The sequence below is a fragment of the Notothenia rossii genome, assembly GCF_949606895.1.
Source record: "Notothenia rossii genome assembly, chromosome: 9".
Taxonomy (NCBI): Eukaryota; Metazoa; Chordata; class Actinopteri; order Perciformes; family Nototheniidae; genus Notothenia; species Notothenia rossii.
The window spans coordinates 65,471,876-65,494,686 of NC_136907.1; the positions used below are offsets into that span (position 1 = coordinate 65,471,876).

Consider the following 22,811-nt stretch of genomic DNA (forward strand, 5'->3'; position numbering starts at 1 on the left):
ACCGAGCCAGAGCGAAAGAGAATTGAGGTGCTATGTTTGGTCAGTGCTGTCCTATCACTCTGCTTCACTGGAAGCGCTCAGGAAAACATAAAATGCAGGTTCACAGCAGGTTATGCCAACCGAGGCAAGATATACCAGAAAGACATCCCACTACCATTAGAGCTTACTGAAAAGCCTTTCCATCCCCCTCAGAACATCTTACGCATAAGAAGTGTTTAAACATCAAACCACACTGTTGCACCCTAATCCACCACCCAATTCCTGATTTGCCTCCCTGTTTGTCTTGCTTTCTACTTCACATATACACAAGAGGAGACGAGCTGGTTCTGAACACTACTTAGGATTAATCCGCCAATAAGATGTTGTGTTTGAAAAGTGGCTTTGTTAAACAGTGTGGAAGATATTCCTTTGTTACAGTTTACTCACTGACAAAAAAAAAAGCTTCATGTGACTTAATGATGAAATGCAATTCAGTTTTTTATGGATATTGATCATCTTTTTCGAACTTGGGGAGATTTAAAGTTAGTGGCAGCCGGCACTGACAAAGGGAGGGAGAGGCGCTATTTATTTGTTGATAAAAGAAGAATTAAATGTTCCAAGTAGGGTCCTATTTTCTTTAAAACTCCCCTGCAGGTATAAAAATAGCAATTCCAAAGACTGGAATTGACCCTTTTTTTTTTACAAAGCTCATGAACAGACCAACAGAAATGATGTGTGCCGCATCACTTGGTTTGTGGCGGCTTTTCTCACTTACACTGCTTTTCATCTAAGGCTGTTTTTCACACTGGTTCACACGCGTCTGATTTATTGGTGAAGGTACAGGAATTACATTTTTTTTTTACAAGCTAAATCCCATTTCTTTCATTGGCTGGCAAAAAAATAAGCGTATTATTTTTGAACAAAGTCTATGTGAGCAAGGTCAGGGCGACGCTTGGATTCAGACATGTTAGGAGGTGATATTAATAATATAAACCTGTTTGTTTTTTTCATATATCCTGTGGTCAGGGTATAGCGCAGCTGCTTAATAACCAATATGATCTCCTCGGCTACTCTATTTCCTCTAGGACCACACCAGACACATTCGGTAATATACATGGACACTCAAGATGTACGGCCTAATAACTCACATGATATGAATTCAATAACACGTGTCTATAGCCCTGCATGGTTGTTGATGAGAGCTGTAAAACAAACTTTAATATCCCAGTGTGTTAGAACTGTTAATGATCAGTGCTAAGGGCAGTGAGGCTCTAACTCACTGTTCACAGCCACCTCACTGCCAATGCAGACTGTAGCTCTCATGCTAACTGTGAACATTGAAGTGATGTTCCCCCACAGCACCAATAAATAACAGCATTTTTATATGCTTACCAGTTCTGTGATGTCAGCATTTAACTTGGAAAAATAAGACTCACTGCATTGTGTTATTCACCATCTTGTTTTCTCACGAAAGCATGACACTGATTACTTTGGAAAGTTATTCCTCAGTGTGTGATTTGCCCTCCGAGGGCAAATAATTAGTTTGCAGAGGTAGGGTTTTGGCAAGGCTGACGAGTTCAGCAAAATACGGCAAACATGGCATGCTATGAGATCACAGAGCGCCGGCCAGCTGTGTCTGTTGATGCTGTTGAACCCTTTCAAGCCCTTTCAACATATGGTTTGAGTCAAGCACATCAAGAGACATACTGAGTTTTAAAAACAAGCAATGGTGCCATGTATTTGCAAATGCTGGATTAATTAAAAAACCCTGAAATACACATCATTAAATGCATCTTGACATGTAGAAATGCTGACACTGTACTTATGGGACCGCATATTTCAAAAGCGCAATTCAAAAGGAGGGAAAAAAATACTTGGCCAACTGGTTTGGTTTAATCCAGCAACTGCTTTAAATAAAAAATCTAAACTGCTTTTGACAATGAGGTTAACTCTAACAGCATCATTCTGTTCATTAAAATCAAGGATCTGACTTCATAATGTGGTGCTGAAATATGTGGACACATTTTTCCAAAAACAATGTTCAGGTGGGAAATAATCAAGACATCAAAATGGTTTAAATTGAATACAGCTATCACAGTCAATATCTTTCAGCACAGGAAATGGTTGCATTTATTAGAGCTTACAGTGTTAGACTACAAGCTTTTAATAGTTTAAAAAACCTTCTCTTGCCTCTAACACAGCTACTGTTCGCAAAACGAAAGCTTTCGTTTTGACGAGTGCTGTTGTATTCATAAACCCTGCACACAAAGGGCAGGGGCAGACTGGCCTTCAGTCACTTTTAAAGCAAACACAGGAAACTGGCAAATCCATGTTTCTTTCCAAAGAGCATGTTAGAAAAAGGAATGAGTCACTGATTGCAGACCACTGTCCCTTGTACACTCAAAGTGTGAATATGAAGCAGATACTGAACTGATGTAATCAACATCAGTCATGTTAGTGCTAGGTCAGCTCACACCATCTGAACTATAGCACACCTGTACAACGTCCTATTATGTGCTGGTTTGTCAGATCTCCACATCAGTTAATACCTCGTAGGTTGGAAGATAATCTATATGTTCCTTTTATTACGTTTGTAGCTGACATGCATATAAATTGTCACCATTTTGGACTGCAGCAAGTGTATGCTAACTAGAGGCTTACAATAATAGCCTTGTTGCAATGCTATATTTGCATGATAACCATGGTTCACCTGATCATACCAAAGCAGACAGAACCCAGACAAGTAGTCGGGTCAGAAAACTCATGTTGAACACATTCATACTTTTTTTACAAAAAACATAATGTCCGGGGTTTCTGTGGCATGAAATGGCCAGTTGATACTCTGAGATTGAGTCTGGGAAAGGGCGTTGCCCATGAACCTCAGCGTGCTGCTCCATCTTGTGTTACTCATCCCCCCATGCTTTGTGCACAGGGACAATAACAGCGTTTGGTGGGGTGGGGGCTGTTGAAGGGCTGACGGGGGGGGATCTGGTTACCTTCACAACCACTGCCATAACAACATATGGAGGAAGCTCACTTACATGACAACAGGTCCATCTTCCTGTGTTTCTGTTCATGCCGTTTACGTGCCTCAGGACACAGATTGTTCAGTGCAGTCAAATCTAAAACTCGGCGGTAGCCTATTATAGACTGAAACCTCATATGTTAACGTGGACATAATGTAGGACTAAAGCCAATGTCTGGCTTCAATTGCGTCACCGTGTGCAAACTCACAGACACACACTAAAATAGAGTGTGTGTGTGTGTAGGCAAATATTTGTATCATCCCTCCTTTTTGTACATTCATTAACATAATGTGGGCGTAGAGGGGTCAAAGATCAGCTCCATCACAAACCCTTTGAGTGAGGACGTACAATGGGCAGGAGCTGAATGCTTTAAGGCTAGCAGGAAAGGGGAGAGCGGCTCCTCCCTTGGTACTGCGATCCTCCATCCCTATCCCCGCACCTCCACTACGTCCAGTTATTCGCCGAGTTTACCATTTGAAAATAATCTTACAGCCTGCACTGTAACCTGAAGCGGTCTATTGCATATCAGTTTTCCACCGAAAGTAAGGAGAGCTGCGGAGAAGAGGAAATAATATAAGGTAGAAAGAAAAAAACCTTGAGGAACAAAGGGAAAGAGGGGGGGTTAAAAGCAGAGCTCTACTAGTTTTATTGTACCCTGGTCCATGGCAGAAACTGTGGGGTTTCTTTCAGTTGTCACATTAAAAGACCCATCCGTCAGAAACAGAGCTCAGTGTGGTCTCCGCAGAATGCCAAAGAGGGGACACTTTCCACTGTGCTGGCCAACACCCCTAAACCCATCTAGTGTAAATACGTTTTCCATTGGCGCTCATTATGACCAGCATTCAAACAAGGCCGCTACATTCCTTAGAAAAGAAAACAATGAAATTAAAGAGCTAGTGGGAGGGAGGATATGTGCACACAAACCAAGCGTAGCTAAGGAGAGAGTTTACTAGCTTTTACCCCGGATAACACTCAGAGGGTACAAAAATCTGTAGTTCATGTTAAGTTCATTCAGCATTATGAGGGCTTTAAATCCGATTCCTACAGTTGTGGTTTTCCGGTCGGGACTCGAGCCTCAAAGATGGCTTTTGAGCCGGAAGCCTGGTGATTAAGTATGCACGCATCCGTCAAAATAACAGCAGATATCTTAGAGCGTCTGCAGGAGGGACACTAGCAGATATTGTGTTGCATCCTTATTTGGGAGGACGGTTCGGTTGACAGCTGTAGCGACCCAGGATACCGGGAAGACCTGGAAGCACAAACATTTGCCTTTCTGCCTCGCTGGAATCCACATTAAGAGGTCATCGGCTTTACAGAAAGCCCCAGACGTGCCCTGGTGGCAGCTGTGCACGAGAGTTCACAGCCCAAACACAAACAAGAGATAGAGTGTTCAGAAAAGGGATGGGTGCTGCCAAGCATGTACAGTATCACACTGACACTCTATCCCAGACAGTAGGCCTGGATTCAATTCAATTACCATTTCATGGAACCAAGTACACATTTCTGTATATTAACAAAGAGAGAGGATAAGAGTGAGAAATGAGGCGAGTGGTAACATGAGAAAGCCCATTTGCATCATAAATCAATCGGGATAACATCACCAGGGTCATGTGATCTTACACCAAATAGTGAAATGTTTGATGTTGCCCTTGCATATGTCCCACTCAATCAGTCTAAGGTCTTCTCCTCAAGTACACCAGGGGGAGCAGAGCTTTTAAGATCAATGTAACATATGGAACACTCCAAACTGAGAAGGAGTGGCGCCCAAGGGTTAGATTTTAACACGGACAGACAGCTGGTGCCATGAGCTATGACAGCAGAGGATTCATATGGAATTCAATTCCATTTTTTTACGGCTGTGGAATTGTGGGCAAATTGTGGAGCTTCTCTGCTAAGAACATTAAAGGGTTTTTTATGGGTCTCCCAGCAGAGAGAGAGCAGGTCACTTTAATGAGGGGCAATGTCCAGCCTGTGCTCCTCCTCTCTTTTAACGGCATGTTTCCTCAAAGCCCAGGTTGGACCCTCAGCCACATCAGGGACATCTGGCCCTTCCATCTACAAACATGGCCCTTAATGGGCAATTACAAAGTCCAGGGCCTGGGAATATGCTTCGATTTATAGTTCCAATGTATCCAAACCCAGAATCCTCTGTCTATCATGACCACATTAGGTTATATGAGACAGGAGGCCCATCAGACCTAATAAGCCTTATCCTTTCCAGAGGATGGCCATTAAACTCCCCCCTACCACGCCAGCCCAGTCATCGGCTCCCAGTCTAGTCAATTAAACAAATGAATGGCGTCCGTGGTATTACAATTAAAGCATAGAATAACATGAAACTATGGAGCTCATTAAAGCCGGACTCCTACACTCCGAGCAGAGCCCAGGAAAACTCAATTACAGACATCCAATGTGTGTATTTTTGTTTCACCCTTTGAGGGGGGGGGGGGCGAGAGCTGTTTCAGTTGCCCCTGACAACCCATGGCTTTTGCCAAGTTGAGCCCTCTTCATTTAAGTTTCCCTCTTCTTCATTTCACTCTTCCTCCCTCTTTTCTTCAGGTGGGGGTCTCCTGCTTTTGTTAAGCCCCCTCCCCCCTTTCGTTACAAACACTACCACGTAATCCATGTCAAATCCATTGGAGACAGCCTGAGGAAGTCAATATGGAGCGAATAGATTCTCTGCTTTCAGTGTGGAGCTCCTGAGGCAGCAGAGGCAAACGCTGAAACTATCGCCGACAGTTAAAAGAAAACAACCGTAACAATTGTTTTTTATCCAATACAAGAATCTACTGTATTTTTAGGGAGGAGCTGGTATTTTCAGAAAACAGTTATTTCCTCGCACGTCAGTCTGTTCAGAGGTATTCAGAAGTGACAGTGATGTTCCAGTAAACTGTTTATCTTCCTTGCAATGTTCAAGTAAATAAGAAATGTGAAAGCCCCCCTGCTGAAATGAAAAGCTGGACATGTGAGAGAAAGATATGAAACTCTTCTGTGCTCAGAGCCAATGAAAAGAGGATTTACAAACACATTCATCTCTGTACTTTATTGAAGTGCTTGAGCAAAGATGAAATTTGAATTCAATGAAAATCAGAACAGTTGATTGTGTAATACTTCATTCCTCCCATTTAGAATTGGATGCAAAAATAAAACGAGTGTTGGGAATTCATTCTTAGTTGTGTGAAGTATCAGCTCGGGAGAGAACAAGAAGATGGTGCGAAATGATATATGTCCATGCCGGGGTCTCCACTGTATTTTTTTGCAATTAACACCTGCCAACACCCTTTCACCCCCTGTCCTGCGCCGCAGGTGTGAGGCGACCAACGTGCGACCTGATGATAGACACACTGCCAGTGTAGTGCCAAACAGTCATTTCCCCTCACTGATAGGCTATTCTTTATTTAGCGTAGCCTAAGGCGGTGTGCTTAGCTACCCCACAGACCAACAGACACCGGCGAAAACACTAACAATAAACTGTTACCACCAGCACGGCCCCCTGGTCACACATTAAGCACAGCAAACTGATATGATAGTGAGGCTCGGAATCAAACAAATCAGACAGGAAAAAGGAGAGGGCAGAGATGGAACCAGGAAGTATGAATCACCACCTGTACGGCACTATTTCCTTCGGCTCGCCCAATGGCCGGAACTCTAGAAGTGACAGTGAATACTAACAATGTGAGCTAGTGTCTCTTGGGCTTCTGTACAGCAGGCACAGCCTAGAATCATAAATGAGCGACTTTGACAGGAAACACATAAGCTTAGAGAAAAAAAAAAGGGTGAAGGATGAGCGGCAGAGGAGGCAATGAATTTAGAGGTTGGGGGACTTTCGATATGACGGGGGTAGTTATTTGTTGGCAGCAGCAAGCCCTTTACCAACAAAGGGCCTTTCATATTTCCTGTGAACAGAGACTCCCATTAATCCCGGAGGGAGGACTCATCTCAGGCTTCTCCTCCGCACATAAATTACTCTTCTTATGCCCTTCCTCCCATTACTGCTCAGTGTTTACAGCGTGAAGTGTAAAGGAAGAAAGTAAAGGAGCTGGCCGCACGGCTTTAATATGTTAGACCACTCTTAAAAACAGTTAAGTCAGCGCTAACTCATAACACATGTATCAACATTTGCTTTGCCCCAAGCCACAGCCGGGAAGCTCTAGCAACCACACTCCCCATGTCCCTCCTCTCATTCTGTCTCTCTGTGTCTCATGTCTGTCTGTCTCTCACATAGAGGAGGAGTGAAAAGGCTCTGCCCAGCTGTCGCATTTTTGAGCAGATGAAACCGCCCCTGACGGGCAGAGTACATGCCAATCCCCACTTATCCCACACAGAAAGGAGTTTAACAGTGGTGCACAGCTGTCTGTGTACACATGCTCAGACCCCTCGGCGGTCTGGTGGAAGGGACGATAAGCGGCTGAGGAACCATCGCTTCATCTGTGTGGCACACTGAGAATGGATTTGCAGGAAGTGGAGGAGAAAGAAAGATAGGGATGGAAATGGAGATAGAATGAGAGAGAAAAGGGTACAAAAGAAAATTCCCCCACTTATGCATGTGCCCAGTGTCTGAGCGGCCTTATTTTAAACAGGCACAAATCAATGCTGGTGCAATTGCATTTTCCAGGCGCACTGCAGACGGACCCATAAATGAAGGCCGGGGATAAGAGGATAGCGAGGCTAGACACTGCATTGGCTGTGGCAAAGTTTCATAGAATGCTGTTCCAGCTGTCAGCAGGCTCCAACACCTACTGACTGACACACACACACACACACACACACACACACACACACACACACACACACACACACACACACACACACACACACACACACACACACACACACACACACACACACACACACACACACACACACACACACACACACACACACACACACACACACACACACACACACACACACACACACACACACACACACCAGTCCTTTTCATAAGATGCTTAACGTGAGAGGCCTCTGGTTGTTAGGTTGTCTACCTATAAAAGCAACAACGACCACACTGTTTCCCTGTGAGATTGTACTAATGATTATTCTAAGTGCCATACAAATGTGGAACAATTATCTTGTGAAAGGGCTGAATTTAGGGACGCGTTACTTGGTAGGATATTCATTTACACAGTTCTTTAGCATTTGTCTGATTCATCACAATGAATAATTGTTCATATTTAAATGTGAGTTGTATTGTACTCCATTGTTTTTTATCAATCTATCACGGAAAACCCACAGATATCTTCCACACAGTCAAATGTAGCTGCTGTGGGTCATGAATCATTCCAGTTTGGATTGTTTTTATGTCCATGAAAAACCTCAAAGACTTCCTCTTAATCCAATTTGGAAAACAATCATTTGTGACTATCTTGTCAGTGGAAAAGAAAAAAATAATTAATATACAGTCTTGTAACTCATGAATAATTATCCCCTTTCGATCAACTAACCAATCTTTCAACATGTGTATAAAAAAACAATGTGTGCCTCTGTTGTCCACGACAGACGTTCGGCACAGTATAAGCCGGGCAAATGCAGAACAAAGCCTCGTTTGTGTCTTTAAACCAAAGCTCTCCTAGACAACACATTCTTCGGAGGACAGGGGGGAAACATCTAAATGGGTTCACCATAGTTGTTTTTTCTACTATTTGTCCAATAAGATACCCTTTAAAAGAAAAGCTGTGTGTGTTTTTATGTGTGTGTGTTGACACTTGGTGGGTGCTGCTTTAAGCAAACACGACAAACTGTAGTGTAAAAGTAGTCACTCCATGTCAACCTTATGTTCTTGGCAAGTCATCCACAGCAAACTTTGGTACGAACTGTTCTAAATTCAATAGTAAGAAGTTAATATATCACTAGATTTAGCTAAAAAATAACAGAGAAGTGACTACAAATGTCTTAGTCGAGTGAATTCCTAACGACTCAGCGGTAGTTTGTGATTGACAGTTCTATTTAAAACATACAGGCAATTTAAATGACTTACTTCAGCAGGGCTCAATGAGTAAACGAGAAAATTGTAATATTGTACCATAACTAACACCTGTAACCACAGCAACATCTGTTCCGACCTTAAAATAGTGCCTACACTAGCCATCAGACTTTTTGCATGGCTTGATTGCTGAAACCAGCAAAGGTGTAATTTTCTCCATCAGCTTGTGATAAACTAACAGTGACTTGATGTGCTTTTCCTCCTGACAAAAGTACCACCTTTAAGAAAAGCGCTCAGTGTGAAGTGCAACATTTGGTCCAAGATCATAAAGTGGTTCGCAATGGGAGCAAAAGCAGTGGAGATGAATGGTCTGGATTAAATATGAGGATGTAACGTCTCGTCTCTATGAGTAACTGGCATCTAGCACGGAAAAAAGCCACTCACACCTCAAAGAGGAAGGGGTACTAGAGTGTAAGAAAGGCTGACTATGACTGCGATGTGGCTGACTTCGAGTTGTCTGATGTGTTTTCAGAACATAAGGCAGAGTTCGACAAGTAAAGTCAAGGTTGAAAGTCGAGTATTCTTGTTGCCTGTTCAGCATTTGTTGTTCATACTCTTTAGTGATTGAACTGTGTTTGAACTTCAGCTTTAAAGTGACAACCATATTTGGCTGCAGTGCAATCATATGCATTCCCCCCCCCCATCTTCTGGCACCCACAGTCCTTGCTCGAGGTATGAGCTTTTGCGATATGGAGCTTTTCAGGTCCAAAATAGCCCTCCCACTCTTACATACCCCTGTGGTACTGACAGGCAAAGATAATACTTGTTTCCATTTTATACAGTACATTTGTATAAGTCGTCCACCCCAGTATGCAAATCAGCCCCTACTCTCAAGCGCACACAATTCTCATGCATTAGTCCTTTTACCTCGTCCTCTGGCTATCTCGCTGCAAATAAACAAACACTTGAAAGATTCAACAGGCTCCTCTAAATAAATACTACAGAGAATGGTTGAGGCAGCATCAGTGATCCTGCCGGTGTTCTTGTTCCTCTAAATGAGGTTATAAGCCCGCTTGAAATATATGTGGTATATGTATGAATGGAACAAATGTATGATATTAAAAATGTCCTTTAAGTTGGACCTCAACAGGGACGTCTTCTAATAACAAAAAACGCATTTATAGTGGCGGTTTGCTGTTTTTCTCTATTGCTTATTTCCACTGGGATGGGATTGTGGTCCTATGTGCAAACAATGTATCAGGCGGAGATAAGCTTCTCCAGAGTCAATACAAATGGTTTTGGTTGAACCCCATAAGGGACCGGGTATGATTATAAACACAAGTAGTGGAGCTGGAAAAATAACATCATACCATGTTGATCCAATATAAATGCATGCCTCCCTTTCCTCCCACCAGGTTTCTACAGACTAGGAGCTCTGAGGGAGGACAGGGCTGAAATAACATGCGCTCAATCTTCTCTCTCCGTGTTTCCCTGCAGTCCACACAGCATTCTTTACATGCTACATTTGATTCATATAGGTTTCTACCCATTCAGCTGCCTCCTTTTGTCTCACAGCTAGAAATGTAGAAGCAAAGACCCACGAAGACTAAAAGATTTGGGATTAAAATAAAAACAGCGAAGTCGGTTAAGTACAAATCGCGAGTGACTCTTGAGTCTACAAAATCCTTCATCTGATAATGATGACCTCATTTGAAGATGTACTGCTGTAATGTGTTTTGTGCTCTAAGTATGAATCCTTCAGGCATTTCACACAATGCCCCCTGATCTCTCTGAGACGTATTCACTACAGCATTATGATTCAGTGTAACTGCCGCTGTGTGCGCTCTTCATTTCTACTTTGGCAGAAGACAATTGGTCAAATTGTGTAAAAAAGTAATGGTTTGAATGAAATAGAACCCTGGAGAATTAAGTTGCCCCTCAGTTTGATTCCAAGCCAAGCTTCTTAATAAGCTCAATTCATTTTCCTCCTGGGCCTGGCTCCCTCTATCACTAGTGACAGGCGTGAAAGGTCAATAACCTTGGCTCATAGCCCTCATATGGTTAGCAATGCCATAAATTAATGGTTGAGGCCGTTATTCCAAACTCTTCAAGTCAGCCGAGGGAAGCTTATCTTCTACAAAGGTCACAGTGCTTAGAACACTTAGTGTGAGAGTGAAGGGCTGACACTGGACCGGTGTAAGATTGAGCGTCTCGCAATTGGGTCGAATCAGATAGAAGGTAGGTGGGATGCTGGTAAACATTTGAAAACCTTTGTTACTGTTGCTAAGCATTCCGTGTGCATCGTGTTAGCACATAAAACAAAAAAGCCATTAAAGCAAGCACTGTTCTGATGTGATAATGGAATGGGGGAAAAAACGACAATATACTATTTTTTATGGTTAAAAGACACATTCAAATGTATCCGAAAGTAGCAACACAAAGTTTTTGTTGAGACTGCTATTATCCACCAAACAGCAAGAGATTAGATCCTCCAGGCAGCAGATTTTCTGCTACTTTTCATGGCCTTGATCGCTTCATCACATTGAACAAATTGGTGGTGTTAGCTTTAAATGATGCAACTAAGATTTGCTTGCACTGTGCTTTTTTTGTATAATTGTTGCGGGGTTGTAGTATTCAGTACAGCTGAAGACGGGAAGGGAAGGGAGATAGAGCGAGGAAGAATTACAGTAAAGGGTTCAAACCCGATGCAGGAAGGACTCGGCCTTGGTACATTATAGGGCTGCTCGATTATGGCAAAAATCATAATCACGATTATTTTGGTCAATAATTGATATCACGATTATTAAATACGATGTTCATTGACTTTGAAAACACCCATTAATTGAACTTTAAAATAAATACAAATAATAATTTGAACAGCATCTTTTTAACATCTTTTTAACCAATACTAAAATAAACGGCACATTTATATTTACATTTAAATAAATAATATCAAAATAATAAATACCAATAAACAAGATCAACAAATATTTTGGAGCGTATTTCAACAAGCTACTAAACATATACAAATATGATCAATACAAATCAATTAGATCAAATATGTTGCAGCACACTGTCACAACCTAGCAAAGCAAAATAATCGTTTTTTTCGATTATGTTGTTTTCCTAATTGACGCAGGCCAAAATCGTAATTGCGATTAAAATACGATTAATTGCACAGCCCTAGTACATGAGCAACCTAGCAATGTGCTCTGGTCTTGGCATCATCGAAAGTGGTACCCTTATTTTAAAATACTGTAAACATGTTTGTGTCAAACTAGGATTGGATACATTTTGTTCCTCTTCCTCACCATCGTGTTTTCCTTTGTCTGAATCCTTCTGATCTCTGTTAGCAATCTAGGGAGCAATTAGGAGAGTTCGGCTTAATGCACTGATCTCCTGCTTACCCAAACGCTGCTAAATCATTGTCATGTACGAATGAGATTTCAGAGTTATGAATGTTGTTATTGATTTCATTACAATTAATCATGCAGCTCTAATGGACAGCTTCTCTCGCCTCCAAACCTCACACAAACACAAAAACCTGCAATGACTAAAGAGGGCCAAAGAAAGCAAGAAACTAGTGAAGAAATGGAAATGATTGTGACTTTTCATATGGAGTCTTGCTGTTAGGAAATCTCTTGATTTAGAGCAACTTAATTAATGAACACTGCCAACTCTAGCAAGTGGTAATGCAACCATTGTCTCCACAATTCTGTTCTTCGTGTTCACAACTTGAGGCAGGAAGTAATTTACAACAAAAGGAAATCAAATCAAAACCACAATCAAACTGTTACGCCATATGCCTTTGTCTTATCCACATGGTTTGTGCAGACTCAGTCAGACTCAACGTGTTCGGAGAAATTAGCAGACCTTCATCTTGTAGCAGCAGTTATACCCCTTAGTAAGAATGTACCCCCTAGCCCCTGTCCTGCTGAGCAGGCACTGCTACAGGAAATAAAGTGGCGACATGCTGCACGCTCTTTAATGCCTCAGTAAATATCGACAGAGGCAGAGATAATATAAACTCAGACAACGCAGGCCGCAGAGCGATATGTTGCTTACTGCCATAGTGTGCACTCAATAGAGACTAAAAATTGCTGCAGGTCAATCATAATACCCGTGTGGCGATGGCAGACACTGGTGTCAGCAAGGCTTGGTAACAGTAGATCACTTGAGACAAGTAATATGGCGTGCTACATATGCTTATCTGATGAGCACACAGTTTGGGGGCGGAGGGATATGTAAGGCAATGTTCCTAAATCACCAATCCAGGCAAGATTACATTTAAAGATTCATTTACTGTTAATAAAAGTAAAAAATATACTCCTCATTTTGTTAGACAAGCAAAAAACTGCTCCCAGAACTATTTGATTAACACACAATGAGACTTTAAATCCTGTCTCGACAGATGCACACACACAGCAAAAGGAACTATCAAAAAAGCACAAGCTCAACAAAACCTCAAGATAGCCATCTATCAAAAAGTATTACCAACAGCACTAAAATCGCACATCACACTCATGACTGGAGCCATGAAGCAACCAAGGTCACTTCCAGAAGCAAACTCAGTTATAGAATAAGGGACTAAATGCAGCAGAACTGTCCTTGCATTACTCAATTAAGTCACATCAATCATTGTAAAGAGCCAGGGGAGTCCTCCATCTTAAGCCTCACGTGAGGTAGGGGGGAGCGGAGGGAAGGGAAGGGAGTGGTGGAGGTGATAGAAAGCGAGATAAAAGGAGGATGCATGGAGGATGTCCCTTTTTATATGACCTAGCGGCTCATCAGAGGCTAGTGTCCAAAAGAGGCGCTGGTGCGTTGAAATTGAAGCCCCCGCCGGAACACAATAGTTGGCGTGGCCCGCAGGAGGTAGACGTCTCTTCCCAGGCAGGATATTGGCTTTTGTGAACATGGCTACAGTATCTGGGTCAATTAACGTGTCCCTGCTTCAAATGTCTCTTTTGTTGGCAGAGGAATAATAGCGTGCCAATTCATGTAGTCTCTTGAACACAGCATGAGGTTTGAAAATGTGAGCTATGTGTGTCACTTGCATACAAAAAAAGGCTAAACACAAGGCTCTGTCTATTTTTTTCATTTGCTCAAACTCTCATTAATATATTCATTTGAGTATAAGCTTCCCGGTTTGACCCTGCACACAAAGACTTTGTGTATGCCTGTTTGTCAGTCAATGCTGTTTGATTTATATCCGGGCAGCAAGTGAATGCATTCCTGTCTAAAAGAAACAAGAGCTGAAGCTTAACGTTTTGCCTTTGGAACAAAAGATTTCACTAGAAACAGAAAGTTGTGGATAGGTCTGCCGATTTCAAATGTGGAGCCAAGGCTCTTTACTCGAATCTGTCTAAACATAATGCGAAAAACAAACAGGACAGGGAGAAAAACTGGACAAATCAAGTGGGGGTATTGCACAATAAACAGCTGGGGCAACACTGCAAACAGAACCCTCTTTGTAGAGACGGGATCTGAGAAAGAGATATGGAGCTGTATGCTCAACCAGCCAAAAAAGATTGCCCCTCAGAAGAAAAATGGCACTGAAATCCACAAATCAGTCCCGAGAAAAGTAAACAATTCACTTCATGGTGCTGATGTATGGTCTTCCTTATGCAAGCTGGCATTTTCTGTTCAACACTTGTTCTGGCATTTCACTTGTGAAAAATAACTGCTAGCCTAGTTATAAGAAGGCATATATGCAGGGCAATACGGCTATTTATACACGGCCTCATTACATAGTGGGGTCATCTTATGCACTTTCCTGGGTGTTCTTCCCGTTAAAGAAAACACATCAGAATCAGTGTGCCGGCTACACGACACCACAATCACTAAGAAGGATTGCAGCTCCATCTCATGTCAGGACCGACTGCAAACAGGAAGGGATTGTTTTTAGAAGAATAAATAAATTTCCTCTTTTGACAGTCTATTAGATGGGAGCACACAGATCAATTTTAAAACCTTAGCAATACAGCATCACGGATGGAGGGGCGCAGGTGGGATCTAAAACCAAATAACCTATCAAATCCCTCCAACCTTCACATGACTGTGAGGCGGCAATGCAGTGAGAGGTCTGCTTTCCACATCTGTGTCCAGTGTCTGTAGATCATGATAGGCAATGACACTTTGATTTGGCAAACCTAGTTACATATAACCTTGTGAAAAAGAAATGAGAGTTTACATTTAACGAGTCGCAGTTTGAGTTTAGAGCGTGGTCTGGCTGCGGGTTTTCAGTCAAATGTTGTTGTTATTAAATGCAGTCTAGGTGAATTAACCTTTACCAACAGCTAGTTATAGAATTGTCCGTTACCAGGAGCTGCCCTTCAACACCACCACCGAAAGCCGTCTGTTTGAGTTGAACGAGCGAATTATATGCCAAGGACAACCCCCCCCCCCCCCCCCCCCCCCCCCCCCCCCCCCGCACATTCACACAGGCACGAGAGGGACACCTTAACTCCTGTCCAATGTCAGAGCCACACACTGTTAGGCGCCAATGGCAGAGGGCAGGGCCTGTGGCTGATAACAGCGATATGAAGGGAGGTGATGAAAAGCCATCAGGATAATGTCAGTCCTACAAAATACTTTAACTGCATCAAGGCGTTTCTCAAGAATCCGTCTGCCTCCTAATATGGAGGGGTTATTTTCCGACTACCGTTTGGTTTAGTTAAGAAGCTAGAGCCTAAAAAGGTCAGACATCAATTAAATATGCGATATTCTGTCATGCCACCCAGCAGGCTCAGCAAGCACCCAGAAATTAGCCACAGATGGGTGCACTTGTTTTAATATGCTAACACTATTCATTATTTTTTTACGATATGGCCTAAGGAGTGCAACCGTGATCCTCTGACAAAGAGTTGTGGTAGCCCTGACGCTAGCACTCAACCAGCTCAACTTTTTCTTGTAAGACCGGAGGCCAACTGCGCCAGAGTTAACTTTCCAAAACCATGCAGTGCCAAAATTCAATCTGTTGTCACAATATGTGGTGGTTATCTAGGCCATGGCGCTCCCAGGAAGAAAAATAAGACAGTGACGGAATGAAAAAAAATGTATGCAGGCTGACAACGATGAAGAATAAAGCAAATTCAACTCTAACTCGCCAGTGATGCTTCAGCTGGGAATTGAAGCGTGGCCTTCATTACAACATATTGATCACTGAAAACAAAGACCCTGGATTCATTGATTGACTCCCTGAAAAAAAGGAGGGGGGTGGGGATCAACGGTCTGCTCTCACTGACACGCTTGTGCTGAAGCCGCTGCTAGAGCTAGTACAAATAAAGAAGAGCTGGAGTTTGAACCCCACTAAAAAGAGAAGGATGGAGGGGTTGCTATTGATGTCGCACTATGACAAAGAGAATATGTGAAACATGCCACAGCTGCTATACAATTAAAAAGCTTCACAGTGTCTCATGATGCTCTTGATTTTTCTCATCTGCTGTGTGATGGCTCCTCTGAGCTCATGGAAGTCATCTTGAACAGGGATCTGAATATTAAGAAAGTCGTGTTTGACTACTGAATTATTCAGCATCAGCACAGACATCAATGCAGACCTCATACACCTCAAACACAGGAATAATGATGGCAGATATTTTTATGACACTAGGCTTCAGCAGATACCCTATTCCAGGCTATTCTGTAACTTATAATGAATGTTTAAATAAACAACGCGCTATATAGCATTTAAAGTAGCCAATGTTCCACAAACAGTCCCATATCGTTTCTGGCACATAGGACAAGGAGCATGTGATACTATCCAACTTGCTATACAAACCTGAAAGCCTGGACTTTTCAAATTTGCCTTTTCCGTTTCTCCGAGTGATGGATGACCAACTTGCTAGGTCAGAACAACATGAGGTAAGGTAGCCCCCCTAGTGACGGGTCAGGACCCCTTGGGCTAGTCTTTCATTCATCTACACCCCACCAGGAAACCCCCACCAGCCCCATCACCAGTCTGAGAGCAGGGGAAAGGGTTGAGTACGTTGCTGAGCACTTGGCCCAGTTTACAGGAGAGGGTCGAGCAGGGTCATGTCTGACCAAACACCGGGGCCCCTTAAACACATCTGAGTGGCCCAGCTGTACCCGGGGCCATCAGGATCTCAACAGAGCGCAGAGAACCAGAACAACATAAAACTCAGGATTTCATGAATACCATGTTTTTCTTGTCAAAAGGGTGAAATGTGGTTTGTTTAAAAGGTTCGCCTTGAACAAACACGGCAAAGAGAGGTAATTACAGCTAATGATAGATTAACTGAAAACTCAGAGATATATATATAACCCCAACGCGCTTTCCAGTTCATGTTCTCATTGCCGACGTTGACACTAATTGTCCCAATCACATTATTAAACTGGTCAACTGTAAACCCCTCCCCCTTTCGTGGAGCCTTCTCCCCTGACTCTCTTGGCATGATCACATTTAAAGCACTTGAACCAAGGCTAAAGCAGAGTAAAGACGTACTCTCCTTAATTGTGAGGAAACAGAAGAAACAGAGGTGTGAGGTGGAGGGAGGAAATATGAAAGCAGGATACATGTTGGGGGTAGGGGTGGCAGAACAGCAGCATGAGAGACTGTATTAGGCCCAATTAGGCTTTTGGGCTTTTCATTAACCCAGTTTTTAGGGAGGGAAACCTCTGCTGAATAATGCTCTGACTGACTCACTTTGCAACACAGCTATAAAAGGCCTCATCTTTAAAAAAAAAAAAAAAAAAAAAAAACGGAACAATGTGTGTCAGCTCTCCAAAGCCACCAGAATTCCATTAGACACCCAGCAGCACCCCCCGCAGCTGCAGGCTACCTGAAATTAAATGCAATTTTGTAAAACAAGTCACTTTATTAAGTGACTAAACAAGATAAGCGAAACCACTAAACGCACGTCTAAAGGCTCCTTTCTTCCGTATGATGGTCTGATAATAAGTAACTATGTTTCTCTCCTCTCAGCATCAGGTCAGAGAAAATATTCAAACGTCAAAAGCAAGGTCAACTCGGCCCCAGAGGGTAACCAGTGGGTAACCCCCTAATACTGAGTTGGTTTTGCGATCTGCAACAATGAGTATAACCTCCCTTTTAATGGATCATTGGAGATGAGTTCTCATAGAAGAATAATTGTCCTTCCTGGCTTTTCTCTTTGCTGCTCTGCCAAGGAACTTTAAAGAAACACATTTGAACAAATCTATTGAAAATCAATGGGGCTCCACTTGGCCAACTAACAGTTAAAGTGTACTTTATGCCGTTGCTAATGTGATTAAATCATAAAATCTAATAACTATTTTAAATGGTTGGCCATAATAGATATCATCATATCCACAGGATGTTTTTAATTTAGCACATAGAATGTCGGCCGTTTACATGTGAACTGCCCTCCATTTCCAGGTGTTACAGACCACAGGATGTGTATTCTCTTGATCAATAACAATAGGGGAGACTGCAATTAGATGGGACAAAGATATCTAACAGCTCACTCTTGCTGCGTCTCATGCATACAGTACACCAGGGTCAAAAGCAATACAATACGAACAAAGGACTCATATTACTGACACCTAACACAATGTACGGATACTATTGCACAGATATTCAAGCAGGTCTTATGTCAACTGAGCTAAACTACAAACCAATATCACAAGGAGTTGTTTCATACTGGAATTAGCCGACTGGGTTATTTATCACATGATAAACCCTATGCATTCTGTTGGAACGTGTTGAGACTTTCAAGTAATGGTTTAAGAAAATAACTCCAACAAGTTTAATTTATGCGTTTGTATTCATTATGTAATCCTTTCAGGGCTTAATTGACAACGTTAATGAAATGCGAGGAAACTTAAAGATTAAGCCCTCTACATGTAGCTACAGAATGAAAAAACCCTCAGCTCCTGGCCCAAAACAATATCCTCACCCAGCATGGTGAAAGAAAGTTGAAAAACTTTGGGCATACTCTCCCCACTGTGGGGGCTTTGTCTTTCAAAACATGCCACAGGAGCTTTTCATTAGAGAATGCAGTTTCATTAACATCATCCCACGCTGCTGAGCCCTGCTTCATTACAATGACACAGGAGTGCCCCTCTCTGTCAAGGAACCCTCCACAGAGCAACAACTCGCTGGGGGAGGGGAGGGGAGAGAAAAGAAAAGAGGGGGTTGTGTGAGCTTTAGGGGGGGGGGGGCAAACAAAAGGGAACCTGATTACCCCCGGTCACGGCTCATCCACAAGCCAATACAGGGAAATCCATCAACTGCAGGATCAAACGGAAACTTGTGCACAAGGTAAAGCTCAGTGAAAGCTGTACCCACCCATCTAAACACTCTCTTCCCTCTCTCCTTTCTTCTCTCGTCACTGCTACCTCCCCCACCACCTATCTGACTCACTATGACGGCAGCGTGCAAGTTTTAGGCACACACTGTGAAATCCAACACAAGTGAGAATGTTTTCTGGTCCAAATGACCTCAAGGCTCTAACCTCTCTGATAGCACACTGGTGATATATTCCAGTTTTTATTATCGTCTGTATGCCTGCATACTCTTTCATGGTAGCTGCGTACTCAAGTTGTCAATATTAAACGCCTAAAAGGCAGTATTGGTCATGCTTGCTGCAATTTAGTAGGCTAAGAAAATCATTATTTTTCACTTTGTTGTTTGGATGTTATGTGTACACCTATTACATCTGGGTTTCCACACAGAAAGACTATCGCTGTAACAAACATTTTGAAAGGTATTTAAATTGCTGTTATTACTGGGCTTAACAGTGCAACACTGCAAACGGATGCATAACGATGTGATTCAAGCGTGTATTCTTAGGCATAAAAGTGTTTAAGGTAACAGAGAGAAGAAATACTTCCTGCACATGGTTTGAATCGGTACTGAAGAAATTATAAATAAAAGAGAAGACAAATGCAAAAGAAAGGCATATGGTGAAGGTAGTGATTGAATGCATTAGCACAAGGCATGGAATGTTTAATAGCTAGGTTATTTGCTTGATTAAAGTGGTGCAAATACTCAAATCCGTGTGTAATTGACTTTCTAGTCAGTGCAATCAAAGAAGTTTCCGTACTTAAAATCACAAAGCCAGCAGTTTAGCCACAATGTATGATCAAGCATTAAAGTAACAATACGCTCATGTGTATGTCTGCTTTAGAAAGCTAAAACAGCATGGTGGCTGAATTGACAGGAGCTATATAGTTAAGTTGAACCACATTTGTGCTGGTTTACAAGGCAAACTACACGACTTGCAATACAGCAAAGCAACACAGAGGCTAATTGTTTAAATATGTCAGGCTTGTTCTGATCCTCCCTGAAATGTAAAACATAGAGGCAAGCGCACACACACTCAAACAAACGTAGACACAACACGCATCCTGGGAATATTTGATCACTTACCATTAAAAAGGGGATGTCCTTTCTCCACAATATCTGGCATCACAACCTTGTATACATCTTCAGAAAAGCCTGGTCTGCATGGTGGGGTGACCCTGCCCTCTGCTGCTATCTGTAATGGAGGGGGGGGGGGGTTAACAATGAGTCATAAATCAACCTTAAGAAATTCACTCTGTTGCCTCTAAAACCTCTTGGTCACGTTCTGAAGTCCCCACAGTTGTACAAAAGCATCTGTTGTTTTTATAGCAGGGACTGCAATTAGGATAATGAGGCCAAAAGGGTTAAGCATTAGCCAAAAAGCATGGCCAGGCAAGAACAGGCTCCATTTGTACCCCTGGAGGGGCCTAGGCACAGGGTAGGGTTATGACCAACTCTCCCACTCTGTCCCGGTGATCAACACACTGCTCTGGACAAACACTCCACTTTGAAGTACAGGAACAAAGCAATACAAAGGTAAATGCTAACGATCCACTGTTGTGGGAATAAACATGTATGTGTCAAAGTCTGAACACACAAGAAAATACCAACTGCTGTTTAAAGAAACTGCAAGGCGATCACTGTGATCAATAAAGTGCTTTTTTCTTGCCTCATTTTGAAGTGGAAAACTCTTTTTAGGTTGTCAACACAACATATTCAGGGAGTAATGGGGATGTTGTAAAGCAAAAGCAGTCAGTGAATCACTGGGGATGGTGTTTCGGTAAAACATGATTTTGGCACAAATGTCCAAATATACTCCATCAGACAACCTCAGCATTGATTCAGCTCCTAGGAACGAAGGCCTGGCTCTATTTCTTTGCATGCACTCAAAAGAATGTAAAAAGAGGAGTCCTGCTGAAAAAGAGCATTGTGGGTATCCGTGCCACTTGCCATTTTAAATCAGAGGAATTTAAATGGGAAATGCTTGAAGAGAGGGGAGGGGGAGCAGAACTGGAATTCTAGCACGTTACACCAACGGCTCCGGGATGTACATTTCTGGATATGAATACAGACGCCAATCCCTAATAATAATAAAACAACTATTTCAGCTGCCAAAGTGCATTACTTAATTCTGAGGCTGCTCCTTTTCCTTTGCTCACGGGATACATTTTAACAAAGTAGCCACATTGTCAAGAAATACAACTATATCCGCAAAAAACACTCCATTACACTGTCAGGTTTCATTTTAGGTTCAACAGCAATCACTATAACATGTAGATAAGCTATAACCACCTTTCTTCTTTACAGTAGGCTACTTTTCATAATTGCTTATAACGTATTTTAACAGAGAGGCAATTAACTCTCCGGGGGACAGAGACACGCTGCAGCAATCTACATAAATATTCTAAACTAAATTTAACCGAGTAAGAGCTCGGTTAGTCTGCGTCTGTATCGCCCAACTTTCAGACAATAAACGGTTGAGCTATTGTGAACTCTCATATGAGGCTACGTCATTCCAAATTTGAACTATTTTAGCTAGAATCATTAATTCAAATATGCGTACTAGCTAGGCAGATAGCTAGGCAGCGAGCGAATAAATAACCAGAGATTACGGGGCACGTGCTAGACCTACTTTATCGTGAATGTTATGGTACATTAATGGCAATGTTTTAGAACTGCACGCCATGTAAAGTGCATGTTGGAAAGCTAGCAGCTCGACTGAACTCGTAACTCAACACATAGCATAGGCACCGAACAAGAAGCAGCTAAACTGTCCGGTGTAACTCCGCTCTGTAATTATATTACCTGCAGTCCTGCCAAGACCGCGAGCAGAAACAGACCGCTGCCCTCGTGTAGTGAGTACATTGGTGCGTCCGCGACTGTTTAATCTCCCCCTTCGGAAATCCGTGTGGCCACAAATAAAAAAGAAATAAGGGAAAAATAAAGGAATATCCGTCTGGATCAAGTGTAGCCGCGTTGAAAAAAAAGGTCCCTCTACGACAAAGGCAGGAGCGGTGGCGGCAGCATGTAGCAGCCTCCTCCTCTATCTATCCAGTCAGCACTGAGGGAGAGCGGTGCCTGGTACTGAGGCTGCTGCTCCCTCCCATCCAGTCCGACACAAACACAAAAAGAGCCCCAGCCACTAGACTACACACCGCCCATCTCACTGTCTCTCCCTACCGGTCACACAGCCAATTTCACTGCTGGGACTGAGCCGGGTCCCCTATGTTAAGGTCCATCATCCCAAATGACAGAGTATTATAAAACGTTTACACAAAATAGTTATGTTCATTCACCATGTGTGTGGTAGAGTTTCGAGTTTATGGTGGTCTTGTCTTACATTACGGTAGGCGTATATCATTTATGTATTTCCTTTTTTTCTTTTATTATTTATTTTCTAGCCTATTATTTTGGATTTGTAAAGTAGTGAATCTAGGTAATAAAGTATTGTATATGAGCATGTTCAAGTTTCATGGTGGTCTTATCTTACATTATGGTAATCGTTTTTCTGTGTTTTTTATATTTATTTTCCAGCCTGGCATTTTGTATTTGTAATGTAGTTTTTTTTAAGGTAATCAGGTAATGTCTATGAGTATTT

At 42.4% G+C, this 22,811-nt stretch overlaps 1 protein-coding gene across 1 annotated transcript in view; it reads right to left on the reverse strand.

Annotated features, from left to right (window-relative positions):
• The window catches only part of cdh2 (cadherin 2, type 1, N-cadherin (neuronal)), a 58,671-nt gene extending 36,342 nt beyond the window's left edge, over positions 1-22,329 (reverse strand). Inside the window, exons 1-2 of the mRNA XM_079649572.1 lie at positions 22,019-22,329; positions 20,300-20,408 (exon numbers count right to left, since the gene is read on the reverse strand). Of these exons, the coding sequence (XP_079505698.1) occupies positions 20,300-20,408; positions 22,019-22,078 (169 nt within the window). The 5' untranslated portion in view covers positions 22,079-22,329. The remainder of the gene's footprint in view (positions 1-20,299; positions 20,409-22,018) is intronic.
• Between the last annotated feature and the right edge of the window lie 482 nt (positions 22,330-22,811).